Here is a 23,108-nt window from a genome sequence, read left to right as displayed (position 1 = left end):
GAGTAAATGAGGTGCTTGAGGAATATAAAGAATGTAAAAAGAATCTTAAGAAAGAAATTAGAAAAGTTAAAAGAAGATATGAGGTTGCTTTGGCAAGTAAGGTGAAAGTAAATCCAAAGGGTTTCTACAGCTATATTAATAGCAAAGGGATAACGAGGGATAACATTGGTCTATTAGAGAGTCAGAGTGGACAGCTATCTGCAGAGCCAATAGAGATGGGGGAGATATTGAACAATTTCTTTTCTTCGGTATTCACCAAGGAGAAGGATATTGAATTATGTGAGATAAGGGAAACAAGTAGAGTAGCTATGGAAACTATGAGATTCAAAGAAGAGGAAGTACTGACACTTTTGAAAAATATAAAAGTGGATAAGTCTCCTGGTCCGGACAGGATATTCCCTAGGACATTGAGGGAAGTTAGTGTAGAAATAACAGGGGCTATGACAGAAATATTTCAAATGTCATTAGAAACGGGAATAGTACCGGAGGATTGGCGTACTGCGCATGTTGTTCCATTGTTTAAAAAGGGGTCTAAGAGTAAACCTAGCAATTTTAGACCTGTTAGTTTGACGTCAGTGGTGGGCAAATTAATGGAAAGGATACTTAGAGATAATATATATAAACATCTGGATAAACAGGGTCTGATTTTTTGAAGAGGTTACTCGGGAAATTGATGAGGGTAAAGCAGTGGATGTTGTATATATATATATGGACTTCAGTAAGGCCTTTGACAAGGTTCCTCATGGAAGGTTGGTTAAGAAGGTCCAATTGTTGGGTATTAATGGTGGAGTAGCAAGATGGATTCAACAGTGGCTGAATGGGAGATGCCAGAGAGTAATGGTGGATGGCTGTTTTTCAGGTTGGAGGCCAGTGACTAGTGGGGTGCCGCAGGGATCTGTGTTGGGTCCACTGTTGTTTGTCATGTACATCAATGATCTGGATGATGGTGTGGTAAATTGGATTAGTAAGTATGCAGGTGATACTAAGATAGGTGGTGTTGTGGATAATGAAATAGATATTTAAAGTCTACAGAGAGATTTATGCCATTTGGAAGAGTGGGCTGAAAGATGGCATATGGAGTTTAATGCTGATAAGTGTGAGGTGCTACATCTTGGCAGGACAAATCAAAATAGGACGTACATGGTAAATGGTAGGGGATTGAAAAATGCAAGTGAACAGAGGGATCTGGGAATAACTGCACAGTTAACTGAAAGTGGAATCTATTGTAGATAGGGTGGTAAAGAAAGCTTTTGGTGTGCTGGCCTTTATAAATCAGAGCATTGAGTATAGAAGTTGGGATGTAATGTTAAAATTGTACAGGGCATTGGTGAGGCCAAATCTGGAGTATGGTGTACAATTTTGGTCGCCTAATTATAGGAAGGATGTCGACAAAATAGAGAGAGTACAGAGGCGATTTACTAGAATGTTGCCTGGGTTTCAGCAACTAAGTTACAGAGAAAGGTTGAACAAGTTAGGGCTTTATTCTTTGGAGCGCAGAAGGTTAAGGGGGGACTTGATAGAGGTCTTTAAAATGATGAGAGGGATAGACAGAGTTGACGTGGATAAGCTTTTCCCACTGAGAGTAGGGAAGATTCAAACAAGGGGACATGACTTGAGAATTAAGGGACTGAAGTTTAGGGGTAACATGAGGGGGAACTTCTTTACTCAGAGAGTGGTGGCTGTGTGGAATGAGCTTCCAGTGAAGGTGGTGGAGGCAGGTTCGTTTTTATAATTTAAAAATAAATTGTATAGTTATATGGACGGGAAAGGAATGAGAGTTATGGTCTGAGCGCAGGTAAATGGGACTAGGGGAGAATACGTGTTCGGCACGGACTAGAAGGGTCGAGATGGCTTGTTTCCGTGCTGTAATTGTTATATGGTTATAATATGTAAAAAGTTTACCGTTACCGTGTTGTTTTTTCGAGAAGATGTGATTACACACAAACATCACACACACAAATAAATACCCATCCAAGATTAGTTTTATAATTATAGAGACATGGAGGAAAGCTTATCAAGTTCAAGTTGGAATTTATTGTCACATAGATCAATTAAGGTATAGTGATATTTGAGTTACAATGCAGCCATACTAAGTAAAAAGCAACAGGACACACAGCCGCATAAAATAAAATTTAACATAAACATTCACCACAGCGGAATCCACATTCCTCACTGTGATGGAAGGTAATAAAGTTCAATCATCTTCCCCTTTTGTTCACCCGTGGTCGGGGCTGTTGAACCCTCCGCAGTCGCCGCTCCCTGCCAACACACTACAAAAAAGTCCCTTTAAACTTCCATGATCCAAAGACATCCTCATGAAGGCCTCTGCTTGTAGTTATCCAGCCAGAAGATGCGAAAGCATTGTGGGAGTTTGTGATATTTCTTAGAAATATGAAAGAAATGACTACCCTCTTAGACCACTTGCAAGAAATGAATGTTGTTAGCAATATGAAAATGATCACTCTAAAATTGCCCTATAGACTTAGAGAAAAGATAAAGCTGGTCTGATCGAGGAAAATGAGAATTGAAAGGCCATGATCTGGTGAACTTCATACAAAAGGAAGTACGGTTCAGGTCAAATTTATGCTACAGGAGTATTCAACATCTTAAACCAATCGCAACTGTCAAAGGTTCTAACTTTACTAAAACAAAAAGGAAGATCAGGTCCTAAGGGAAGTAGTTTGATTCCACTGTAATAACTGCTGAAACGAGAGCCAAGATGGTGCTGCTTGTCATTGAGACGAAGACAGAGTAATGACGAAGAGATGACCCACGAGGGGAGGGGGGGGCTGTCGATGACTGGTCAGCTCGGACCTTGCATCCCATCCCAAGAATGGACACCGCATTCTCGACAGGACAAAGGAGGGCTTGTAATAGGAACGCTTCTCCATCCGTTTCCCACCAGGGATGGCTGACCTCCTGAGTTCTACCGGCACTTTGGAGGGGAATGGACAGGCGAAGTGTCGGGTCTGGACTCTTCTTTGGACTTATGGGGTCGGGCCTGACTCCAGGACTTGATTAGGAGGGGGAAGTCTCCTTAATTTGGAGAATTCAATGTTCATGTCATTGGGCTGTAAGCTATGAGGTGCTGTTCCTCCAGTTTGCATGTCAACCCACTCTGGCAATGGAGGAGGCCCGGGACAGAAAGACCAGTGTGGGAGTGCGAAGGGGAATTAAATGGTTGGCAACCGGGAGATCCAGCAGCCCTTGGCGGACCGAGCACAGGTGAATGGTGGAATGCACACCTAATCCTGATACATTAGACAAGAGACAATACGTGCAGGAGTAGGCCATTCGGCCCTTCGAACCAGCACCGCCATTCAATGCGATCATGGCTGATCATCCACAATCAGTACCCCGTTCCTGCCTTCTCCCCATATCCCCTGACTCCGCTATCTTTAAAAGCCCCAACTAGCTCTCTCTTTAAAGTATTCAGAGATATTGTTATATTGTTAACATTGTTATATGGTTATATGTGGAAGGGACTTCAATGTGGTCATGAATCATAATTTGGATACAAGACTTAAAAAAAAAGATGCATCTGACCAAGTTTATTAACACATCAGTGCAGGAAATGGGCCTAATTGATGTTTGGAGAAAACTTCACCCTTTAGAAAGGGACTACACACACTATTCAGTCTACTCCAGGTTTGACTATTTTTTAATGAATCCGGGTGAAAGGATCACAGAGTGTAAAATCGGGTTGGCAGATGTATCTGATCACAGTGCGATCAGCTTGACAGTACACCTGAATAGTAGAAAAATACTGTTTGGAGGCTCAATGTGGGTATTTTGAATAATAAGGCAAATATGGAACAAATAAGGGAAGAGATAAAAGATACATAGAAGAAAATGATAATGGGGATGTGGATCATGTAATACTGTGGGATGCTATGAATGCAGTTATACGTGGAAAGCTGATCGCCCTGACATCATCACAAAAAAAGGCCCGGCTAGCTATGTATGAACATAAAGTAGAAAAATTGAAAGAATTGGAGAAAAAACATAAACACATACAGGACCAGTTGGTACTAAAACAGATTAAGGAAATAAAGGGGGAGATAGATGAGATCCTCAGGGGAGATAGGGGAAAAAAGGACAAATTTGCAAAGCAGACCTATTATGAAGCAGGTCCAAAAGCAACTAGACTCCTGGCCAGACGCCTGCGTAAACAGCAGGCCTCTAATACAATTCATAAAATAAGAGATCCTAAAACCAATCAATTATCACATGAGCCAGATGAGATAGAAAGAATATTTGAAGAGTACTACAGAAACTCTATTCTAAACCATCATCAGCTGACGAAAGGACAATTAGAAGTTTTCTTAACTCACTCGACCTGCCATCCATTGGTGAGACACAAAATAATACCATTATGTCACAATTTACGGTTAAGGAGCTGGAAGCTGCAATCAGGCTAGTAAATCACCAGGCAGCGATGGGTTTCCACCAGAATGGTACAAGGCCTTTAAGAAAGAGCTAACACCTCTGCTCCTGTCTTGCTTTAACTGGACCCTTAAAGAGGGCAGGGCTCCTCCATCATGCAAGGAAGCAATTATTACCATTTTACCCAAGGAAGGCAAAGACAAAGAGCAATGTAAACATTTCAGGCCAATCTCAATTTTAAATGTAGACTACAAACTATTTACCTCAATCATTTGCAAAAGACTCGAGACTTTTGTACCAGATCTGATTAATGAAGACCAAACTGGATTTATCAAGGGGCGTCAATCACAGGACAATATTAGAAGAACCCTCTACATTGTGGATAATGGTAAAAAAAAGGATACAAATATGGTCCTGGTCAGTTTAGATGCAGAAAAAGCCTTTGATAGTGTTAGTTGGATATTTTTATAAGAAGTACTGAGGAGATTTGGTTTCAATAAAGATGCAATTCGGTGTATTAAAACAATATATCAGGAGCCTACAGCTAGGATTAAGGTAAATGGAAACCTATCAAAGAGGATCCAGAGGGGCACAAGACAAGGATGCTGTCTTTCTCCTACTCTCTTCGTTTTGTATATTGAACCCTTAGCACAAGCAATAACCAGAGAGAAGACCTGCAGGGAGTCAAAATAGGGGGGAAAGAACATATCATTGTTTTTTTCACTGATGATGTCATTATTTTTCTTGAACGACCAGATATATGTTTCCCAAATCTAATGAACCTATTTGAAATATATGGATACTACTCAGGGTATAAACTGAATGTAACAAAAACACAAATTATTTAATTCAATTATTCTCTATCCCAACATATCAGACACATATAATCTGATGCAGTATCTTGGTGTAACTATAACCAAAACACTTTCCAACATGTTTGAAACCAATTATAACAAAATTGAAGAAAACATCAAAAAGGATGTTGAAAGGTGGTCGACCCTTCCTCTAGACTTCAGTGCCAGAATACAAACGGTAAAAATGAATATCCTACCTAAACTACTATATTTATTCCAATCTCTGCCAATTAATGTTCCCCGAGACAAATTCATAGCCTCACCACACGGAGGTCGCTCCTCCCTCACCAACGGCTCCTGGGCCTCTGTTGAAACAAGCCCCGCGATGGTTTTTTTAACTCACCACACGGAGGTCGCTCCTCCCTCACCAACAGCTCCTGGGCCTCTGTTGAAACAAGCCCCGCGATGGGTTTTTTTAACTCACCACACGGAGGTCGCTCCTCCCTCTGTAACGGCTCCTGGGCCTTTGTTGAAACAAGCCCCGCGATGGGGTTTTTAACTCACCACACGGAGGTCGCTCCTCCCTCTGTAACGGCTCCTGGGCCTCTGTTGTAACAAGCCCCGCGATGGGTTTTTTAACTCACCACACGGAGGTCGCTCCTCCCTCTGTAACGGCTCCTGGGCCTCTGTTGTAACAAGCCCCGCGATGGGTTTTTTAACTCGCCACACGGAGGTCACTCCTCCCTCTGTAACGACTCCTGGGCCTCTGTTGAAACAAGCCCCGCGATGGTTTTTTTAACTCACCACACGGAGGTCGCTCCTCCCTCTGTAACGGCTCCTGGGCCTCTTTGTTTTGATACTATCCCTGATTTCCCTTGTTACCCACGGATGCACTACCTTCCCTGATTATTTTTTTTTGCCAAACTGGGATGAACAATTGTTGTAGTTCATCCATGCAGTCTTTAAATGCCTTCCATTGCATATCCACCGTCAACCCTTTAAGAATCAATTGCCAGTCTATCTTGGCCAATTCACATCTCATACCCTCAGTCACCTTTCTTTAAGTTCAGGACCCTTGTTTCTGAATTAACAATGTCACTCTCCATCCTAATGAAGAACTCAACCATATTATGGCCACTCTTGCCCAAGGGGCCACGCACAAGACTGCTAACTAATCCTTCCTCATTACTCAATACCCAGTCTAGAATAGCCTGCTCTCTCGTTGGTTCCTCTACATGTTGGTTTAGAAAACTATCCCGCATACATTCCAAGAAATCTTTTCCCTCAGCACCCCTGCCAATTAGATTCACCCAATCTATATGTAGATTGAAGTCACCCATTATAACTGTTTTACCTTGGTTACCAAAGATACTTGGTTTGTTTGGATTCACCAAGGGTGGCACCAAGTATATTGTAAGATGTTTCGCCTGGATTCCTCTTTCTGGTGACACGCATGGTTTCACATTTGGAATAATTGAACTGCATGCCCCATTGTTGTGACCACTCAACCATTGTATCGAGATCCTTTTGGAGAGGGGGAGGGAGGTGGATGTGGAGGGGGGAGGGGTGAGGTGGAGGGAGGGTGGGGGAGAGAGGGGGGAGAGAGGAGGGGGGTAAGAAGGGGGAGTGGGGGAAGGGGGATTCCATAGAAAGGGAGGGGGCAGAGAGGGAGGGTGGGAGAGAGGAAGGGGGGCAGGGAGGGATAGAAACATAGAAAATAGGTGCAGGAGTAGGCCATTCGGCCCTTCGAGCCTGCACCGCCATTCAATATGATCATGGCTGATCATCCAACTCAGTATCCCGTACCTGCCTTCTCTCCATACCCCCTGATCCCTTTAGCCACAAGGGCCACATCTAACTCCCTCTTAAATATAGCCAATGAACTGGCCTCAACTAACCTCTGTGTGAAAATGTTTTTCTCATCTCGGTCCTAAAGGATTTCCACCTTATCCTTAAGCTGTGACCCCTTGTCCTGGACTTCCCCAACATCGGGAACAAGCTTCCTACATCTAGCCTGTCCAACCCCTTAAGAATTTTGTAAGTTTCTATAAGATCCCCCTTGAATCTACTAAATTCTCGCGAGTATAAGCCGAGTCTATCCAGTCTTTCTTCATATGAAAGTCCTGACATCCCAGGAATCAGTCTGGTGAACATTCTCTGCACTCCCTCTATGGCAATAATGTCCTTCCTCAGATTTGGAGACCAAAACTGTACGCAATACTCCAGGTGAGGTCTCACCAAGATCTTGTACAACTGCAGTAGAACCTCCCTGCTCCTATACTCAAATCCTTTTGCTATGAAAGCTAACATACCATTCGCTTTCTTCACTGCCTGCTGCACCTGCATGCCTACTTTCAATGACTGGTGTACCATGACACCCAGGTCTCGTTGCATCTCCCCTTTTCCTAATCGGCCACCATTTAGATAATAGTCTGCTTTCCTTGTTTTTGCCACCAAAGTGGATAACCTCACATTTATCCACATTATACTGCATCTGCCAAACATTTGCCCACTCACCCAGCCTATCCAAGCCACCTTGCAGCCTCCTAGCATCCTCCTCACAGCTAACACTGCCCCCCAGCTTAGTGTCATCCGCAAACTTGGAGATGTTGCCTTCAATTCCCTCATCCAGATCATTAATATATATTGTAAATAGCTGGGGTCCCAGCACTGAGCCTTGCGGTACCTCACTAGTCACTGCCTGCCATTGTGAAAAGGACCCGTTTACTCCTACTCTTTGCTTCCTGTTTGCCAGCGAGTTCTCTATCCACATCAATACTGAACCCCCAATACCGTGTGCTGTAAGTTTGTATACTAATCTCTTATGTGGGACCTTGTTGAAAGCCTTCTGAAAGTCCAGATACAACACATCCACTGGTTCTTCCCTATCCACTCTACTAGTTACATCCTCGAAAAATTCTACAGGATTCGTCAGACATGATTTACCTTTTGTAAATCCATACTGACTTTGTCCAATGATTTCACCACTTTCCAAATGTGCTGCTATCCCATCTTTAATAACTGACTCTAGCAGTTTCCCCACTACCGATGTTAGACTAACTGGTCTGTCATTGCCTGTTTTCTCTCTCCCTCCCTTCTTAAAAGTGGGGTTACGTTAGCTACCCTCCAATCCTCAGGAACTACTCCAGAATCTAAAGAGTTTTGAAAAATTATCACTAATGCATCCACTATTTCTGGAGCTACTTCCTTAAGTACTCTGGGATGCAGCCTATCTGGCCCTGGGGATTTATCGGCCTTTAATCCATTCAATTTACCCAACACCACTTACCGACTAACCTGGATTTCACTCAGTTCCTCCATCCCCTGCTATTTCCGGCAGATTATTTATGTCTTCTTAGTGAAGACAAACCAAAGTAGTTATTCAATTGGTCCGCCATATCTTTGGTCTCCATGATCAATTCACCTGTTTCTGACTGCAAGGGACCTACATTTGTTTTAACTAAACTCTTTCTCTTCACATATCTATAAAAACTTTTGCAGTCAGTTTTTACGTTCCCTGCCAGTTTTCTTTCATAATCTATTTTCCCTTTCCTAATTAAGCCCTTTGTTCTCCTCTGCTGGTCTCTGAATTTCTCCCAGTCCTCTGGTATGCTGCTTTTTCTGGCTAATTTGTACGCTTCATCTTTTGCTTTGATACTATCTCTGATTTCCCTTGTTATCCACGGATGCACTACCTTCCCCGATTTATTATTTTGACAAACTGGGATGAACAATTTTTGTAGTTCATCCATGCAGTCTTTAAATGCCTTCCATTGCATATCCACCGTCAACCCATTAAGAATCAATTGCCAGTCTATCTTGGAGAATTCACGTCTCATACCATCAAAGTTACCTTTCATTAAGTTCAGGACCCTTGTTTCTGAATTAACAATGTCACTCTCCATCCTAATGAAGAACTCAACCATATTATGGTCACTCTTGCCCAAGGGGCCACGCACAACAAGACTGCTAACTCACCCTTCCTCATTACTCAATACCCAATCTAGAATAGCCTGCTCTCTCGTTGGTTCCTCTACATGTTGGTTTAGAAAACTATCCCGCATACATTCCAAGAAATCCTCTCCCTCAGCACCCTTGCCAATTTGATTCACCCAATCTATATGTAGATTGAAGTCACCCATTTTAACTGTTTTACCTTTGTTGCACGCATTTCTAATTCCCTGTTTGATGCCATCCCCAACTCCACTACTACTGTTAGGTGGCCTGTACACAACTCCCACTAGCGTTTTCTGCCCCTTGCAAAGCCTACCTGAAGCGTCGTTGAAAATCTGCCGCTGCGGTGTGCGCGATTTTGGCGCTGTTTAGAGGGGGGCGGGTTTAAAACGCGATTTTCTCTAGGCTGTTCAAATCGAAGATGTTCAGCCTAGTTAATTATTAACGAAAAATCGCTGGAAGACCCCGTCGCAAAAGCTATTATTAGTTTTAAAGGCCTCGTATAATAGTTATAGTAGTTTAAAAATCCATCTCTAAACCCGCGACCGCCAGCAAACGCAAGGTCTCATAAAGCAAATAATTGAAGTTAGACTGTATATTTTTACATTAAAAAGGGCTTCTAAAGTTCCCTTTATACAAAGTTTAATATTGCGAGTAGCTCAATTGGGCCTATTATATCCCGCAGTATTTTTCTGGGCATTTGGGGCACAAATCTACCGCAATGTGAACGTTCTAAACCAGCGCGTTCCACAGGGACCCACTGGAAAGCTGATTTAAATGGGCATTTATTTACAGCAATTGAACACTAAATTCCTTCCATTTGGTCTATAAATTAATGTAAATGAGATTTAAAAATCATGTTTTATTGTGAATTATTGTGAATATTATTTGGACATTTAGGCTATATAAAAATGTTAATCATTTATTAAGAAATGGATAGATGTTTAGATCTAGTAATTGAAGTCTGAAATTAGCTACAATTAGGTAACTAACTAATTATATGCTTTAATTTCAGGTCATCCAAGTAAGATTATTTTAGTTTGTTTCAGAATGGTTCAATCTATGATAACTGAAAATTTCATTCAGTTCTCTTAATTTTTAAGAAAGTTATGGGCTTTTGATGTTCACGATCACAGCTTTTTTGTTATGTCATAGAAAATCAATAGGGAACAAGATGCTCATTCCGAGTATGAAAATGGCCATAACTTTTTAAATACTTGAGATATGAACGTGAATTAGGTGTCAAATTAAACTTATTTTTATGCTTTATCTGATGGGATAAATTACAGATTTGATTTTTAAAATCTCAAATTTTGTAACATTGCTACTAACTTAGTGTTTCGCTGCTCTACCCATATCGATTCCACATCCTCCAAGCTAATGTCCTTCCTTTCTATTGCGTTAATCTGCTCTCTAACAGCAACACTACCCCACCCCCTTTCCCTTTATGTCTATCCCTCCTGAATATTGAATATCCCTGGAGGTTCAGCTCCCAGTCTTGGTCACCCTGGAGCCATGTCTCCGTGATCCCAACTATATCATAGTCATTAATAGCTATCTGCACATTCAACTCATCCACCTTATTACGAATGCTCCTCGCAACGGCTGGAGATGTTGCGTCATTTTCGGGCAGAGGGCCCTGCGGGGCAAAGATTATAGAGGAAAAGATTATCTATAATCTTTGCTGCGGGGGTGGGGACCAGTCCTCCTGCCAGGCCGCGGCCCTCGCACCCGGGAGACAGGGCCTGGGCCTTGGCAACAATACTAGAGGAGCCTAGATTTAGCTCCTCTAGTATTTTTGTTGGCAACCGTTGCTAGGGCGAGATGAGCGGCTCCGATTGGCGGAGGGCGCTGCCTGTCAGAGGGGCGGGGCTAATACCTGACCTATAGGACGCGGTCACCTGCGGCGGGGACGCGTCTCTGATTGGTCGGACGCAAGGAGGGGGAGGGACGTGGTCCTCTGTGACGTTGGGGACGGGAGAAGCGGAACCTGCTCCCATTGGCCGCTGGCGCTGCCCGTCCTGGCGGCGGGAGGCCGCGTTGCAGCGTCTCTGGTCCTCTGGCTGCAGCTCCCCCTGTCGGTTGAAGGCCGCGTTGCAAGGATACAAGAATGGATTTAAAGGGAAAGAGTTAAAGTTAAGAAATACACCAGAATTAACAGGGCAGAAAGTGCAGGAACGGATAGTTGAGCAAGGAAAAGGGAAATAGGAATTTGTGGAGTGCCTCCGAGGTGGATTCTTAGAGCAGCTTGTATTGGAACCTACCAGGGAGAAGGCAAGTCTGGATTTTTAGTGTTGTGCAATGAACCTGATTTGATAAGGGAACTCGAGGTAAAGGAGCCATTCGGAGGTAGTGACCATAATATGATCAGTTTTATTTGAGACGGAGAAGGGAAAATCGGAAGCGTCAGTATTAGCCATGAGATAGGAGCAGGCCAGAGTTGACTGGAAAGATACCCCAGCAGGGATGGCAGTGAACAACAATGGCAGGTATTTCTGGGAATAATACAGAAGGTGCAGGATCCGTTCAATCCAAAGAGGTAGAAAGATTCTAAGAGGAGTAAGAGGTGACCGGGGCTGACAAGGGAAGTCAAGGACAGTATAAAAATAAAAGATAAGTATAACATAGCAAAAATGAGCGGGAAGCCAGAGGATTGGGGAACATTTAAAGAGCAACAGAAAATAACTAAAAAGGCAACACGGGGAGAAAAGATGAGGTACAAAGGTAAGCTGACCAAGAATATAAAGGAGGATAGTAAAAGCTTCTTTAGGTATGTGAAGAGGAACAATTTAGTTAAGACAAATGTAGGTCCCTTGATGACAGAAACATGTGAATTTATTATGGGGAACAAGGAAATGGCAGATGAGTTGAACAGGTACTTTGGATCTGTCTTTACTAAGGAAAACACAACAATCTCCCAGGTGTACTAGTGGCCAGAGGATCTGGGTGACAGAGGAACTAAAGGAAATTCACATTAAGTAGGTAATGGTGTCGGATAGACAGACGGGCTGATAAATCCCCAGGGCCTGATGGTCTAAATCCCAGGGTACTTAAGGAAGTGGCTCTAGGAATCGTGGATGCATTGGTGATAATTTTCCAATGTTCTCTAAATTCAGGATCAGTTCCTGTGGATTGGAGGGTAGCTAATGTTATCCACTGTGGGTCGCTATTGGCACCAGGCAACCGCTAATTTGAGCCCTCGGGAGTCCAGAACTAGGGGCCACATTTTAAGGGGCAACAGGTTCTGGCCCCGTTCCACTTCACCCTGTATACTGCAGTCTTTAATTATAAGTCTGACACATGCTACGAACAGAAATATTCAGATGACACAGCGATTGTGACATGTGTAAGAACGGGAATGAGGAGGAATACAGGAACTTGACCAGTGCCTCTGTGCCTGGAGTAAAGAGAACTGTCTCATCCTGAACACAGCTAAGACTAAAGAGATGGTGGTTAACTTTGGCAGGTCCAAGCTCCCCCTTCAGCTGGTCAACGCTGCAGAGGGCTGACATTGAGGTGGTGCGGACATATAAATACCTTGGAGTGCACCTGGATAACAAACTGGAATGGTCTGTCGTCCTCTGACGTCCTCTACAAAGAAGCCCAAGAGCAGACTCTTTTTCCTCAGAAGGCTCACTTCCTGCAATGTGCGGGGAGAGGGAGAGGGAGTGTGCGGCCCGGGGGAGAGGGAGGAGGGAGTTGTGCGGCCTGGGGAGAGGAGAGGGAGTGTGGGGCCCGGGGAGAGGGAGAGGTGAGTGTGCGGCTGGGGAGAGGGAGAGGGACGTGCGCGGCCGGGGCAGCGGGAGAGGGGGTGCGCGGCTCGGGGAGGGAGAGCGCGGCCGGGGCAGCGGGAGAGGGGGTGCGCGGCCCGGGGAGAGGAGAGGAGTGTGCTGCGGCCCGGGGAGAGGGAGAGGAGTGTGCGGCCCGGAGAGAGGGAGAGGGAGAGGGAGTGTGTGGCCCGGGTCAGCGGGGAGAGGGAGTGCGCGGCCCGGGGAGAGGGAGTGCGCGGCCCGGGGCAGCGGGAGAGGGACTGTGGGGCCCGGGGCAGCGGGGGGAGGGAGGTGCGCGGCCCGGGGAGAAGGAGTGCGCGGCCGGGGCAGCGGGAGAGGGGGTGCGCGGCCCGGGGAGAGGGAGTGCGCGGCCCGGGGCAGCGGGAGAGGGAGTGTGGGGCCGGGGCACAGGAGAGGGAGTGTGGGTCAGTGGGGGAGAGGGGCATAGGAGGGGGAGAGACATTGTAGTGTGGGGGCAGGCGAGGGAGTGGCGGGGGGGGGGGGGGGGGGGGGGGAGTGGTAAGGCGTGTGTGAAGTTGCGGGGAGCTTTACACTGTTTGTTATTTAATTACGTAAGAATGCTGTTCATCGATTACAGCTCAGCATTCAACACCATTATACCATCAAAACTGATCACCAAACTCGGTAACCTGGGCATCGACCCCTCCCTCTGCAACTGGATACTGGACTTTCTAACCAACAGACCCCCAGTCTGTTAGGTTAGACAAGCACACCTCTTCAACCCTCACCCTGAACACCGGCGTTCCACAGGGCTGTGTGCTGAGCCCCCTCCTCTACTCCCTCTTCACCTATGACTGCACACCTGTACATGGTACTAACACCATCATCAAGTATGCAGATGATACAACGGTGATTGGCCTCATCAGCAACAACGATGAGTCGGCCTACAGGGAGGAGGTCCAGCACTTAGCAGCATGGTGCGCTGACAACAACCTGGCCCTTAACTCCAAGAAGACCAAGGAGCTCATTGTAGACTTCAGGAAGTCCAGGGGCGGCATGCACACCCCCACCCACATTAACGGGGCGGAGGTGGAACGTGTTTCTAGCTTCAGGTTCCTGGGAGTCAACATTTCCGATGACCTCTCTTGGACCCACAATACCTCAACTCTGATCAAGAAGGCTCACCAGCGTCTCTTCTTCCTGAGGAGACTGAAGAAGGTCCATCTGTCTCCTCAGATCCTGGTGAACTTCTACCGCTGCACCATCGAGAGCATCATAGAAACATAGAAACATAGAAATTAGGTGCAGGAGTAGGCCATTCGGCCCTTCGAGCCTGCACCGCCTTTCAATATGATCATGGCTGATCATCCAACTCAGTATCCCGTACCTGCCTTCTCTCCATACCCTCTGATCCCCCTAGCCACAAGGGCCACATCTAACTCCCTCTTAAATATAGCCAATGAACTGGCCTCGACTACCCTCTGTGGCAGGGAGTTCCAGAGATTCACCACTCTCTGTGTGAAAAAAGTTCTTCTCATCTCGGTTTTAAAGGATTTCCCCCTTATCCTTAAGCTATGACCCCTTGTCCTGGACTTCCCCAACATCGGGAGCAATCTTCCTGCATCTAGCCTGTCCAACCCCTTAAGAATTTTGTAAGTTTCTATAAGATCCCCTCTCAATCTCCTAAATTCTAGAGAGTATAAACCAAGTCTATCCAGTCTTTCTTCATAAGACAGTCCTGACATCCCAGGAATCAGTCTGGTGAACCTTCTCTGCACTCCCTCTGTGGCAATAATGTCCTTCCTCAGATTTGGAGACCAAATCTGTACGCAATACTCCAGGTGTGGTCTCACCAAGACCCTGTACAACTGCAGTAGAACCTCCCTGCTCCTATACTCAAATCCTTTTGCTATGAAAGCTAACATACCATTCGCTTTCTTCACTGCCTGCTGCACCTGCATGCCCACTTTCAAAGACTGGTGTACCATGACACCCAGGTCTCGCTGCATCTCCCCTTTTCCTAGTCGGCCACCATTTAGATAATAGTCTGCTTTCCTGTTTTTGCCACCAAAATGAATAACCTCACATTTATCCACATTATACTGCATCTGCCAAACATTTGCCCACTCACCCAGCCTATCCAAGTCACCTTGCAGTCTCCTAGCATCCTCCTCACAGCTAACACTGCCCCCCAGCTTAGTGTCATCCGCAAACTTGGAAATATTGCCTTCAATTCCCTCATCCAGATCATTAATATATATTGTAAATAGCTGGGGTCCCAGCACTGAGCCTTGCGGTACCCCACTAGTCACTGCCTGCCATTGTGAAAAGGACCCGTTTACTCCTACTCTTTGCTCCTTACCAACTGCATCACAGTATGGTATGGCAACTGCTCTGTCTCCGACCGGAAGGCATTGCAGAGGGTGGTGAAAATTGCCCAACGCATCACCGGTTCCTCGCTCCCCTCCATTGAGTCTGTCCAAAGCAAGCGTTGTCTGCGGAGGGCGCTCAGCATCGCCAAGGACTGCTCTCACCCCAACCATGGACTGTTTACCCTCCTACCATCCGGGAGGCGCTACAGGTCTCTCCGTTGCCGAACCAGCAGGTCCAGGAACAGTTTCTTCCCGGCGGCTGTCACTCTACTCAACAACGTACCTCGGTGACTGCCAATCACCCCCCCCCCCACCCCCCGGACACTTATTATCACTTATTATTATTTATTCAAATCATTTGCTATGTCGCTCTTCCAGGGAGATGCTAAATGCATTTCGTTGTCTCTGTACTGTACACTGACAATGACAATTAAAATTAAAATTGAATCTGAATCTGAATCTGAATTAATGTCCCTTGTCTAGTCTGAAATAAAGTTCATTATTGGATCAGAAGAAATATAATTGTGTGTGTTATATGATTATATACATTTATATCACATTCATGTATGTGTGTTTATAAACATTTTATTCTTTAACAAGAATTAACAGAATTATGAACTAACAGAATTATGAATCTAACCCTATATCACACACAAAAACTTCCCCCGCAATGTTAATTACCCTGCGAGTCGGGTCGGTTCCGGTTACTACAAAATCAACTCAAACACTGCTTGTGAGCCATTTAAAAAGAAATTATATAAAAAACATTAAAAAAGACAATTACCAGAGTCAAATTTTATTCTTGACAAGAAGTATGAACTGACAGAATTATGAATCTAACCCTATAATCACACACACAAACTGTTGCCCCGCAACATTGATTACACTGCGAGTCGGGTCGGGTCATGTAGGCTCCGGTTACTAAAATGGGCGGCGAAAAATGCCCAGGATCCCCTCCTTAGCGTACTACACGTCAGCCCATTGTATTTCGCAGGAGTAGCCCATCTTGCTCCGCTATATGACTTTGATGATCACATTGAATGGCGGTGCTGGATCGGAGGGACAAATGGCCTATTGTCTATGGTGTTTTGGGGCCAAAACCCAGCAATAAGACGATGAAATGCAATAATAAAAGCAAAATGACGTATGATTCCCCCACTCTCTCTCTCTCCCCCCTCGTGGGGCGGCCGCGGGGCCGACCGTCGCAAAGGGCGACTACGATTGGCGGAGGACGCTGTCCGTCAGGCGCGGGGCTACCGCTCGACCTATAGGACGCGACCACCTGCGGCGGGGACGCGGCTGTGATTGGTCGGACGCAAGGAGGAGGTGGTACCTGGTCTTTTGTGACGTCGGGGCCGGGGGGGGGGGGGGGGGGGGGGGCGGAAAAACCGATTGGCCCCCGGTCACGTGGGGTGGGTCCGACTGCAGCCCAGCTGCGGGGCCGCGGCCGACGGGACGAGGACGGTCAGCGACAGGAGTTCAGGTGGGAACAGCCTCCGCCACCGCTCGGCCCCGCGGACCCCCACTCCTCCCCTGCCCTCCTTCCCCCCTCATCCCCTCTCTTCTTCCCCTCCCCTCGCTTCCACCGTCCTCCTTTCCCACTTCCCCTCCTCACCATCTCTCCCCTCTTTCCAGCCAAACGTCTCCCCCTCCCTGACACCTCATCTCCCCCGCTCACTCCCCCCGCTCCCCTCACACACCGCCCGCCCTTCTTCACCCCCCCTTCAAGCACTAGTAATGTTCACGCATTAGTAATGTCCTGTTTGCCAGTTTGTTGACGCTCTGTGTTCCCCTCCTGCAGGGTTTAGGATCCGTTGCTGTGGACGGAGAGACGAGGACGTGAATGGCCATTGAGGGCGGCCAGGGTGCCGGTGAGCCCCCCCCCCCCCCCCCACTCTGCTCGGTGTGCGGGCTGAGCTCCGAAGGGCTGTGGACCACATGACAGGGCACAACAAGGTGAAGCGTTATGAGTGCGATGTGTGTGGCAAGGCCTGGCAGCACCCGAGACAGATGGAGATCCACCGGCGGGTTCACACGCGAGAACGCCCCTTCGACTGCACGGAGTGCGACAAGAGCTTCAAGACAGCGAATGTCCTGAAGAGCTACCGACGGGTGCACACGGGCGAGAAGCACTGTGGCTGCTCCACCTGTGGCAAGAGCTTTGCCCAGTTGTCGGGGATGCGGGAGCACCAGCGGGTGCACAGCAGAGAGCGGCCCTTCACCTGCTCCGACTGTGGCAAAGGCTTCAAGTCGTCGCCGGAACTGAAGGTGCAGAGACGGCTGCACCCAGGGGAGCGGCCCTACACCTGCAGAGACTGCGGCAAGGGCTTCACCCAATCCTGCAAGCTGCTGGAGCACCAACGCACCCACACCGGCGAGCGACCCTTCACCTGCACCCAGTGCGGCAAGGGCTTCACCTGCTCCACGGGGCTGCTGTCCCACCAGCTGCTGCACACCGGCGACCATTCCTTCGGCTGCTCCGACTGCGGCAAGGACTTCAAGAGGGCACAGGACCTGAAGATCCACCGGCAATTTCACACGGGCAAGTGGCTCTTCAGCTGCTCCACCTGTGGCAAGCGCTTTGCCCAATCGTCGGGGCTACTGCGTCACCGGCGGGTGCACACGGGCGAGAGGCCTTATGGCTGCCCCACCTGTGGCAATAGCTTTACCCAGTTGTCGGGGCTGCAGGTGCACCAGCTAGTGCACAGTACTGAGCGACCCTTCACCTGCTCCGTCTGCGGCAAAGGCTTCAAGTCGTCATCGGAACTGAAGGTGCACAGGCGCCTACACACCCGGGTGCGGCCCTACACCTGCAGCGACTGCGGCAAGGGCTTCACCCAGTCCTCCAACCTGCTGTCCCATCAGCGGGTGCACTCCGGTGACCATCCCGTCCCCAGCACAGTGTGTGGAGAACGCTTTGCCATGGCCTCCCACGCCCTGTCTCACCAGCGCGTGCACACCAGTGGCCAGCCCTACGACTGCCCGTACTGCGGTGAGGCGTTTGACAGCTCACCGCGGTATGCAGCGAGCCACTGTGGCAAACGGGGGCTGCGGGAGCACCAGCGGATACACAGACCCGTGATGGAGAAGGTGAGGACAGACTCTACGATGGCAGTATAAAATAAAATAAGATTGGCGGTGACGTCAGGGCGGCGGGCGTACGTGCTGCCAATGCGTGCAGCTGACATGGCGCAGAGGCGGGCAGATGTGCGGGCGGCTCGACGTGGTTCCCGGATGCTCGGCGCCCCCCTCACACCCTGCCTAACTTCGCCCCTTACACCCTCACCACCACCCGCCCCACTCCCTCACCGCTCCGTCACCTCTTCCTCCCCCGACCTCCCTTGACCCCCATACCCACTTCCTCCCCCCTTCAAGCACTAGTAATGTTCACATGTTAGTAAGGTCCTGTTTGCGAGCTTGTTTCCCATTTGTGTTCACGTCCTGCAGGATTTAAGACGGAGACACGGGGACGTGAGCGGCCATTGAGGACGGCCAGAGTGCCGGTGAGCAACACCCGCTCCCCCCACGCAATCCACACGAGCTGTCAAGTGCCTCACCACGGTACGGGCAGTCGTAGGGCTGGCCATTGGTATGCACCTGCTGGTGAAACAGAGCGTGGGAGGCCATGGCAAAGCGCTATCCACACACCGGGCTGGGGACGGAACGGTCGCCGGCGTGCACCCGCTGGTGGGACAGCAGACTGGTGGACCGAGTGAAGCCCTTGCCGCACTGGGCACAGGTATAAGGCCGCTCTCCGGTGTGGGTGTGCTGGTGTTCCAGCAGCCTAGTGGGGCGGATGAAGCCCTTGCCGCACTGGGCACAGGTGTAGGACCGACCCCGGTGTGGGTGTGCTCGTGCTCCAGAAGCCTAGTGGAGCGGATGAAGCCCTTGCCGCACTGGGCACAGGTGTAGGGACGCTCGCCAGTGTGGGTGCGCTGGTGCTCCACCAGGCTGCCGGAGTTGGTGAAGCCCTTGCCGCACTTGGTGCAGGTGTAGGGGCGCTCGATGGTGTGGGTGCGCTGCAAGCTTTCGGAGCGGGATAAGCCCTTGCCGCAATCACTGCAGGTGTATGGCCGCTACGCGTGGTGCAGGCGCCCATGCACCTTCAGTTCTGTCGACGACTTGAAGCCTTTGCCGTAGTCAGAGCAGGCGAAGCGCAGCTCACTGCTGCGCACCCACTGGTGCTCCCGCAGCCCCCACAGCCCCCACAACTGGGTAAAGGTCTTGCCACAAGTGGAACATACATAGGGCTTCTCGCCCATGTGAATCCACCGGTGGATCTTCAGGACATTCGCCGTCTTGAAGCTCTTGCCGCACTCCGAGCAGTTGAAGGGGCGTTCTCCCATGTGAACCCGCCGGTGGGTCTCTAGCTCGCTCGGGCTCCGGCAGGCCTTGCTACACATGTTGCACTCATAACCCTTCTCCTTGTTGTGCCCCGTCATGAGGTCCACCGAAGCTCAGTCCGTCGCAGCTCAGCCCGCACACCGAGGAGATGGGGAGAGGGGGGGGGGGGGGGGGGGGGGGCTCACCGGCACCCTCGCCGCCCTCAATGGCCGCTCAAGTCTCCGCCTCTCCGTCCGCAGCCACAGCTCCTAAACTCTGCAGGAGGGGAACACAGAGGGTCAACAAGCCGGCAAACAGGACATTACTAACGTGTGAACATTACTAGTGCTTGAATGTGTGGGGGGGGGGGGGGGGGGGGAGGTCAGGGGAGGGTGAGAGGGAAATGGGGGGAGTGAGGGGAGCGGGAGGAGATGACGGCGTGAGGGTAAGGACGGGGGGAGAAGGGTGGGGGGAAGAAGGGGAGAGATGGTGAGGAGGCAAGTGGGGAAGGGGGATGAGGACGGTGGAAGTGAGGGGAGGGGGAGAATAATAATAATAATAATAGATGGGATTTATATACCGCCTTTCTAATACTCAAGGCGCTTTACATCGCATTATTCATTCACTCCTCAGTCACACTCGGTGGTGGTAAGCTACTTCTGTAGCCACAGCTGCCCTGGGGCAGACTAACGGAAGCGTGGCTGCCAATCTGCGCCTACGGCCCCTCCGACCACCACCAATCACTCACACACATTCACACACATTCACACACAGGCAAAGTTGGGTGAAGTGTCTTGCCCAAGGACACAACGACAGTATGCACTCCAAGCAGGATTCGAACCGGCTACCTTCCGGTTGCCAGCCGAACACTTAGCCCATTGCGCCATCTGTCGTCCCTATAAGAGGGACGACAGATGGAGAAGAGGGGGTGGAAGTGAGGGGAGGAGGAGAAGTGGCGGCTCCACATCCACCTGGGGGTGCCGAGCATCCGGGCACCACGTTGAGCCCCCGTCCACCAACCAGCACAACCGGGGCCCTGACGTCACCCCCAATCCGAGGGGGACCGCCGGTGATTGGAGCTGAGTTACCTGGGGGGGGGGGCGACATGCATCATGGGAAGAAGGTCACAGAGTGCTGCAGTAACTCAGCGGGTGGGGCAGCGTCTGTGGGGAACGTGGAATGGTGCATAGTGGCCTCCCGCGGCCAGGCGGCGTTGCAGGTGTAGGACCAAACAAGCTGCGCCGCGGCCTCCCGCCAACAGGGGACGTTGCACCGCGGCCTCCCACCGACAGGGGGCTCTGCCGTCGGAGGACCAGAAATGCTGCGCCGCGGCCTTCAATAATCAAGGGGCGCTGCAGTCGGAGGACCAGAGGGCGCCAATACCTCCTTCTTTTCATCAGTCACTGACATCCCCGGCCGCCTCGGGCTCCGGTTCCCCTGGTGACCAGCCGCAGGGACCGGGAGTGGAGAATAACTCTGGAAGCAGACTGTGGAAGAGGGGTCGGTGCAGCTCCCGTGTGGAAGGGAGAGATGGACTAGGAGTTGGCGGTTGGCATAAACTGGTTTGTGACTGGATCAAATGGCAACTCAGGTAGGATTAGAGGATGACGAAGATCAAGATGATAGCGTTTTTGGTGACTGGACGTCAGTGTCTAGTCAGAGCTCAGGGAGGAATCAAGGAGAAGGAGGAGTCAGGCAAAACGTGCTCAGCCAAAGCAGCAAAAGGAGTTTTGAAGGGAACAGTTCAGAAGAGGATAGGAGAACGGTTCGGAAAAAAGGTTGAAAGGAAGGTTAAAATAATACTGAAATTTAGAAAGGAAGATGAGCATGTCAATTTAAGTCCGATAGCTTTATCCAGGGAGCTAAAGAAGGAGGTAGGAGAGGTGGAAACAGCTAAGATTTTGAGAGACGGGAACTTGTTAATAATATGTAAGACGGAGGTTCAGAAAAATAAGGCTCTGAAGATTGAAAGTGTTTGCAAGAAGATGGTCAGTGAAAGAAAGACTCTGGGTGAGAGTAGAGTGACAAGGGGAGTAATAACAGGTATTCCTGTAGATGAAGACGTGGAGAAACTCAAACGGAGTATTTTTGGTGGCCAGGTGAGTGTAGCTAAGAGATTGTTAAGGACAGTGGAGGGTAAGAGGGTAGAGAGCTTGTCTGTGCTTCTGGAGTTTCAGCAGTCTGAACTACCAGAAAAAATGAGAATCGGATGCATGAGCTTTCCAGTGAGGCCTTATATCCCTCCACCGCTCCGATGTTATAAATGGCCAGAGGTATGGACATATAGCAGCGGTGTGTAAGGGGAAGCAGAGGTGTCCCAAGTGTGGAGGAGAGCATAGATTTGAAGAGTGCAGAGAAAATATGCAGGATAAATGCTGCAATAGCGGAGGACCGCACAGGGTAACGTATGGGGGATGTGAAGTCAGGAAGAGGGCTGTGGAGATTCAGCAAGTGAAAACAGTAAGTAACATAAGCTACTCAGAGGCAGTGAATAAGGTGCAAGGACAAAGGTGAAGAGTGGATATTAATGGGAGAGAGAATCATCCGTTTTTGAGATCAGAGGAAAGTCAAGCAGTCAAAACTCACACAGAACTGACAGCTGATAAGCTTATTGTTTTCATTGCATATGTAATCAACTGTACTGATCAGGTTAAACACAAAACAGAAAAAATAAAAATCATTGTTAAGGGAGCAGAGAAGTTTTTGGGTTTAAAAGAAGTATCATGGGAGAGTATCAATAAAAAGCTTGAAGCAGATGGAACGCAGGGAGGTTCTGGTGATAGGTCAAATTGATTATATTACAATGGAACGCAAGGAGCATAATAGCAAATGGACAAGAGTTTAAATGATTCATTAAAGAGTTAAAGAAGAAACCAGAAGACATATGTATTCAAGAAACCTGGCTTAAGCCTTCATTAGACTTTGTCATCAAAGGTTATGATAGTATCCGTAGAGATAAGGGGAGGGGAGTGGAGGGGGGTGTATAATATTTATAAAGCAAGGAATACAGTATAGATTGTTGGTGAAAGGAACAGAATTAGAATATTTAGTGGTTGAAATTTGGACAAGAGAAGGTAAGGTTAAAATTGTTAATTTTTATAATCCGTGTAAAAGGCTTTCAATGGAGTTGATGGATGAACCTGCTGGGCATTTAGGGGGGAAAGTTATATGTTGTGGAGATTTTAATGCTCATAGCACCTTGTGGGATGATTCTAATGATGAAAATGGGATGGTGATTGAGGATTTAATGGAGAATACAAACCTGTGTGTCTTAATGATGGAAGTGGGACACGAATCACCATCATAACAGGGTCAGAATCAGCCATAGACCTCACACTAGTGTCAGACTCATTGGCAGGTGTTTGTTCATGGGAAGTAATTCGAAGAATAACGGTAGGAAGTGACCACTACCCGATAGAAATTGTAGTAGGAGTGAGTTTAGAGGAGTATAATACAGAGATAATACAGAAGTGGTCTTTTAGTTGTGCTGATTGGGAGAAGTTTAAGATTATTAGTGATCAAGAAATGGAGAAAATTGATATTTATGA

At 48.4% G+C, this 23,108-nt stretch overlaps 1 protein-coding gene across 1 annotated transcript; it reads left to right on the top strand.

The window, feature by feature from the left end:
- Nucleotides 1–17,479: 17,479 nt before the first annotated feature.
- LOC116970312 (gastrula zinc finger protein XlCGF49.1-like) lies at nt 17,480–19,280 on the top strand (the record flags this gene model as incomplete). Its single annotated transcript, XM_033016981.1, has 3 exons — nt 17,480–17,944; nt 18,685–18,798; nt 19,228–19,280. Coding segments are annotated over 3 exons (632 nt in total), but the record flags the coding sequence as incomplete, so codon positions are not given.
- Nucleotides 19,281–23,108: the final 3,828 nt, after the last annotated feature.

Source organism: Amblyraja radiata, unplaced genomic scaffold (genome assembly GCF_010909765.2).
Source record: "Amblyraja radiata isolate CabotCenter1 unplaced genomic scaffold, sAmbRad1.1.pri scaffold_719_ctg1, whole genome shotgun sequence".
Lineage (NCBI taxonomy): Eukaryota > Metazoa > Chordata > Chondrichthyes > Rajiformes > Rajidae > Amblyraja > Amblyraja radiata.
Note: the sequence above shows the minus strand (reverse complement) of the source record. Positions and strands in the feature narration are given on the sequence as shown.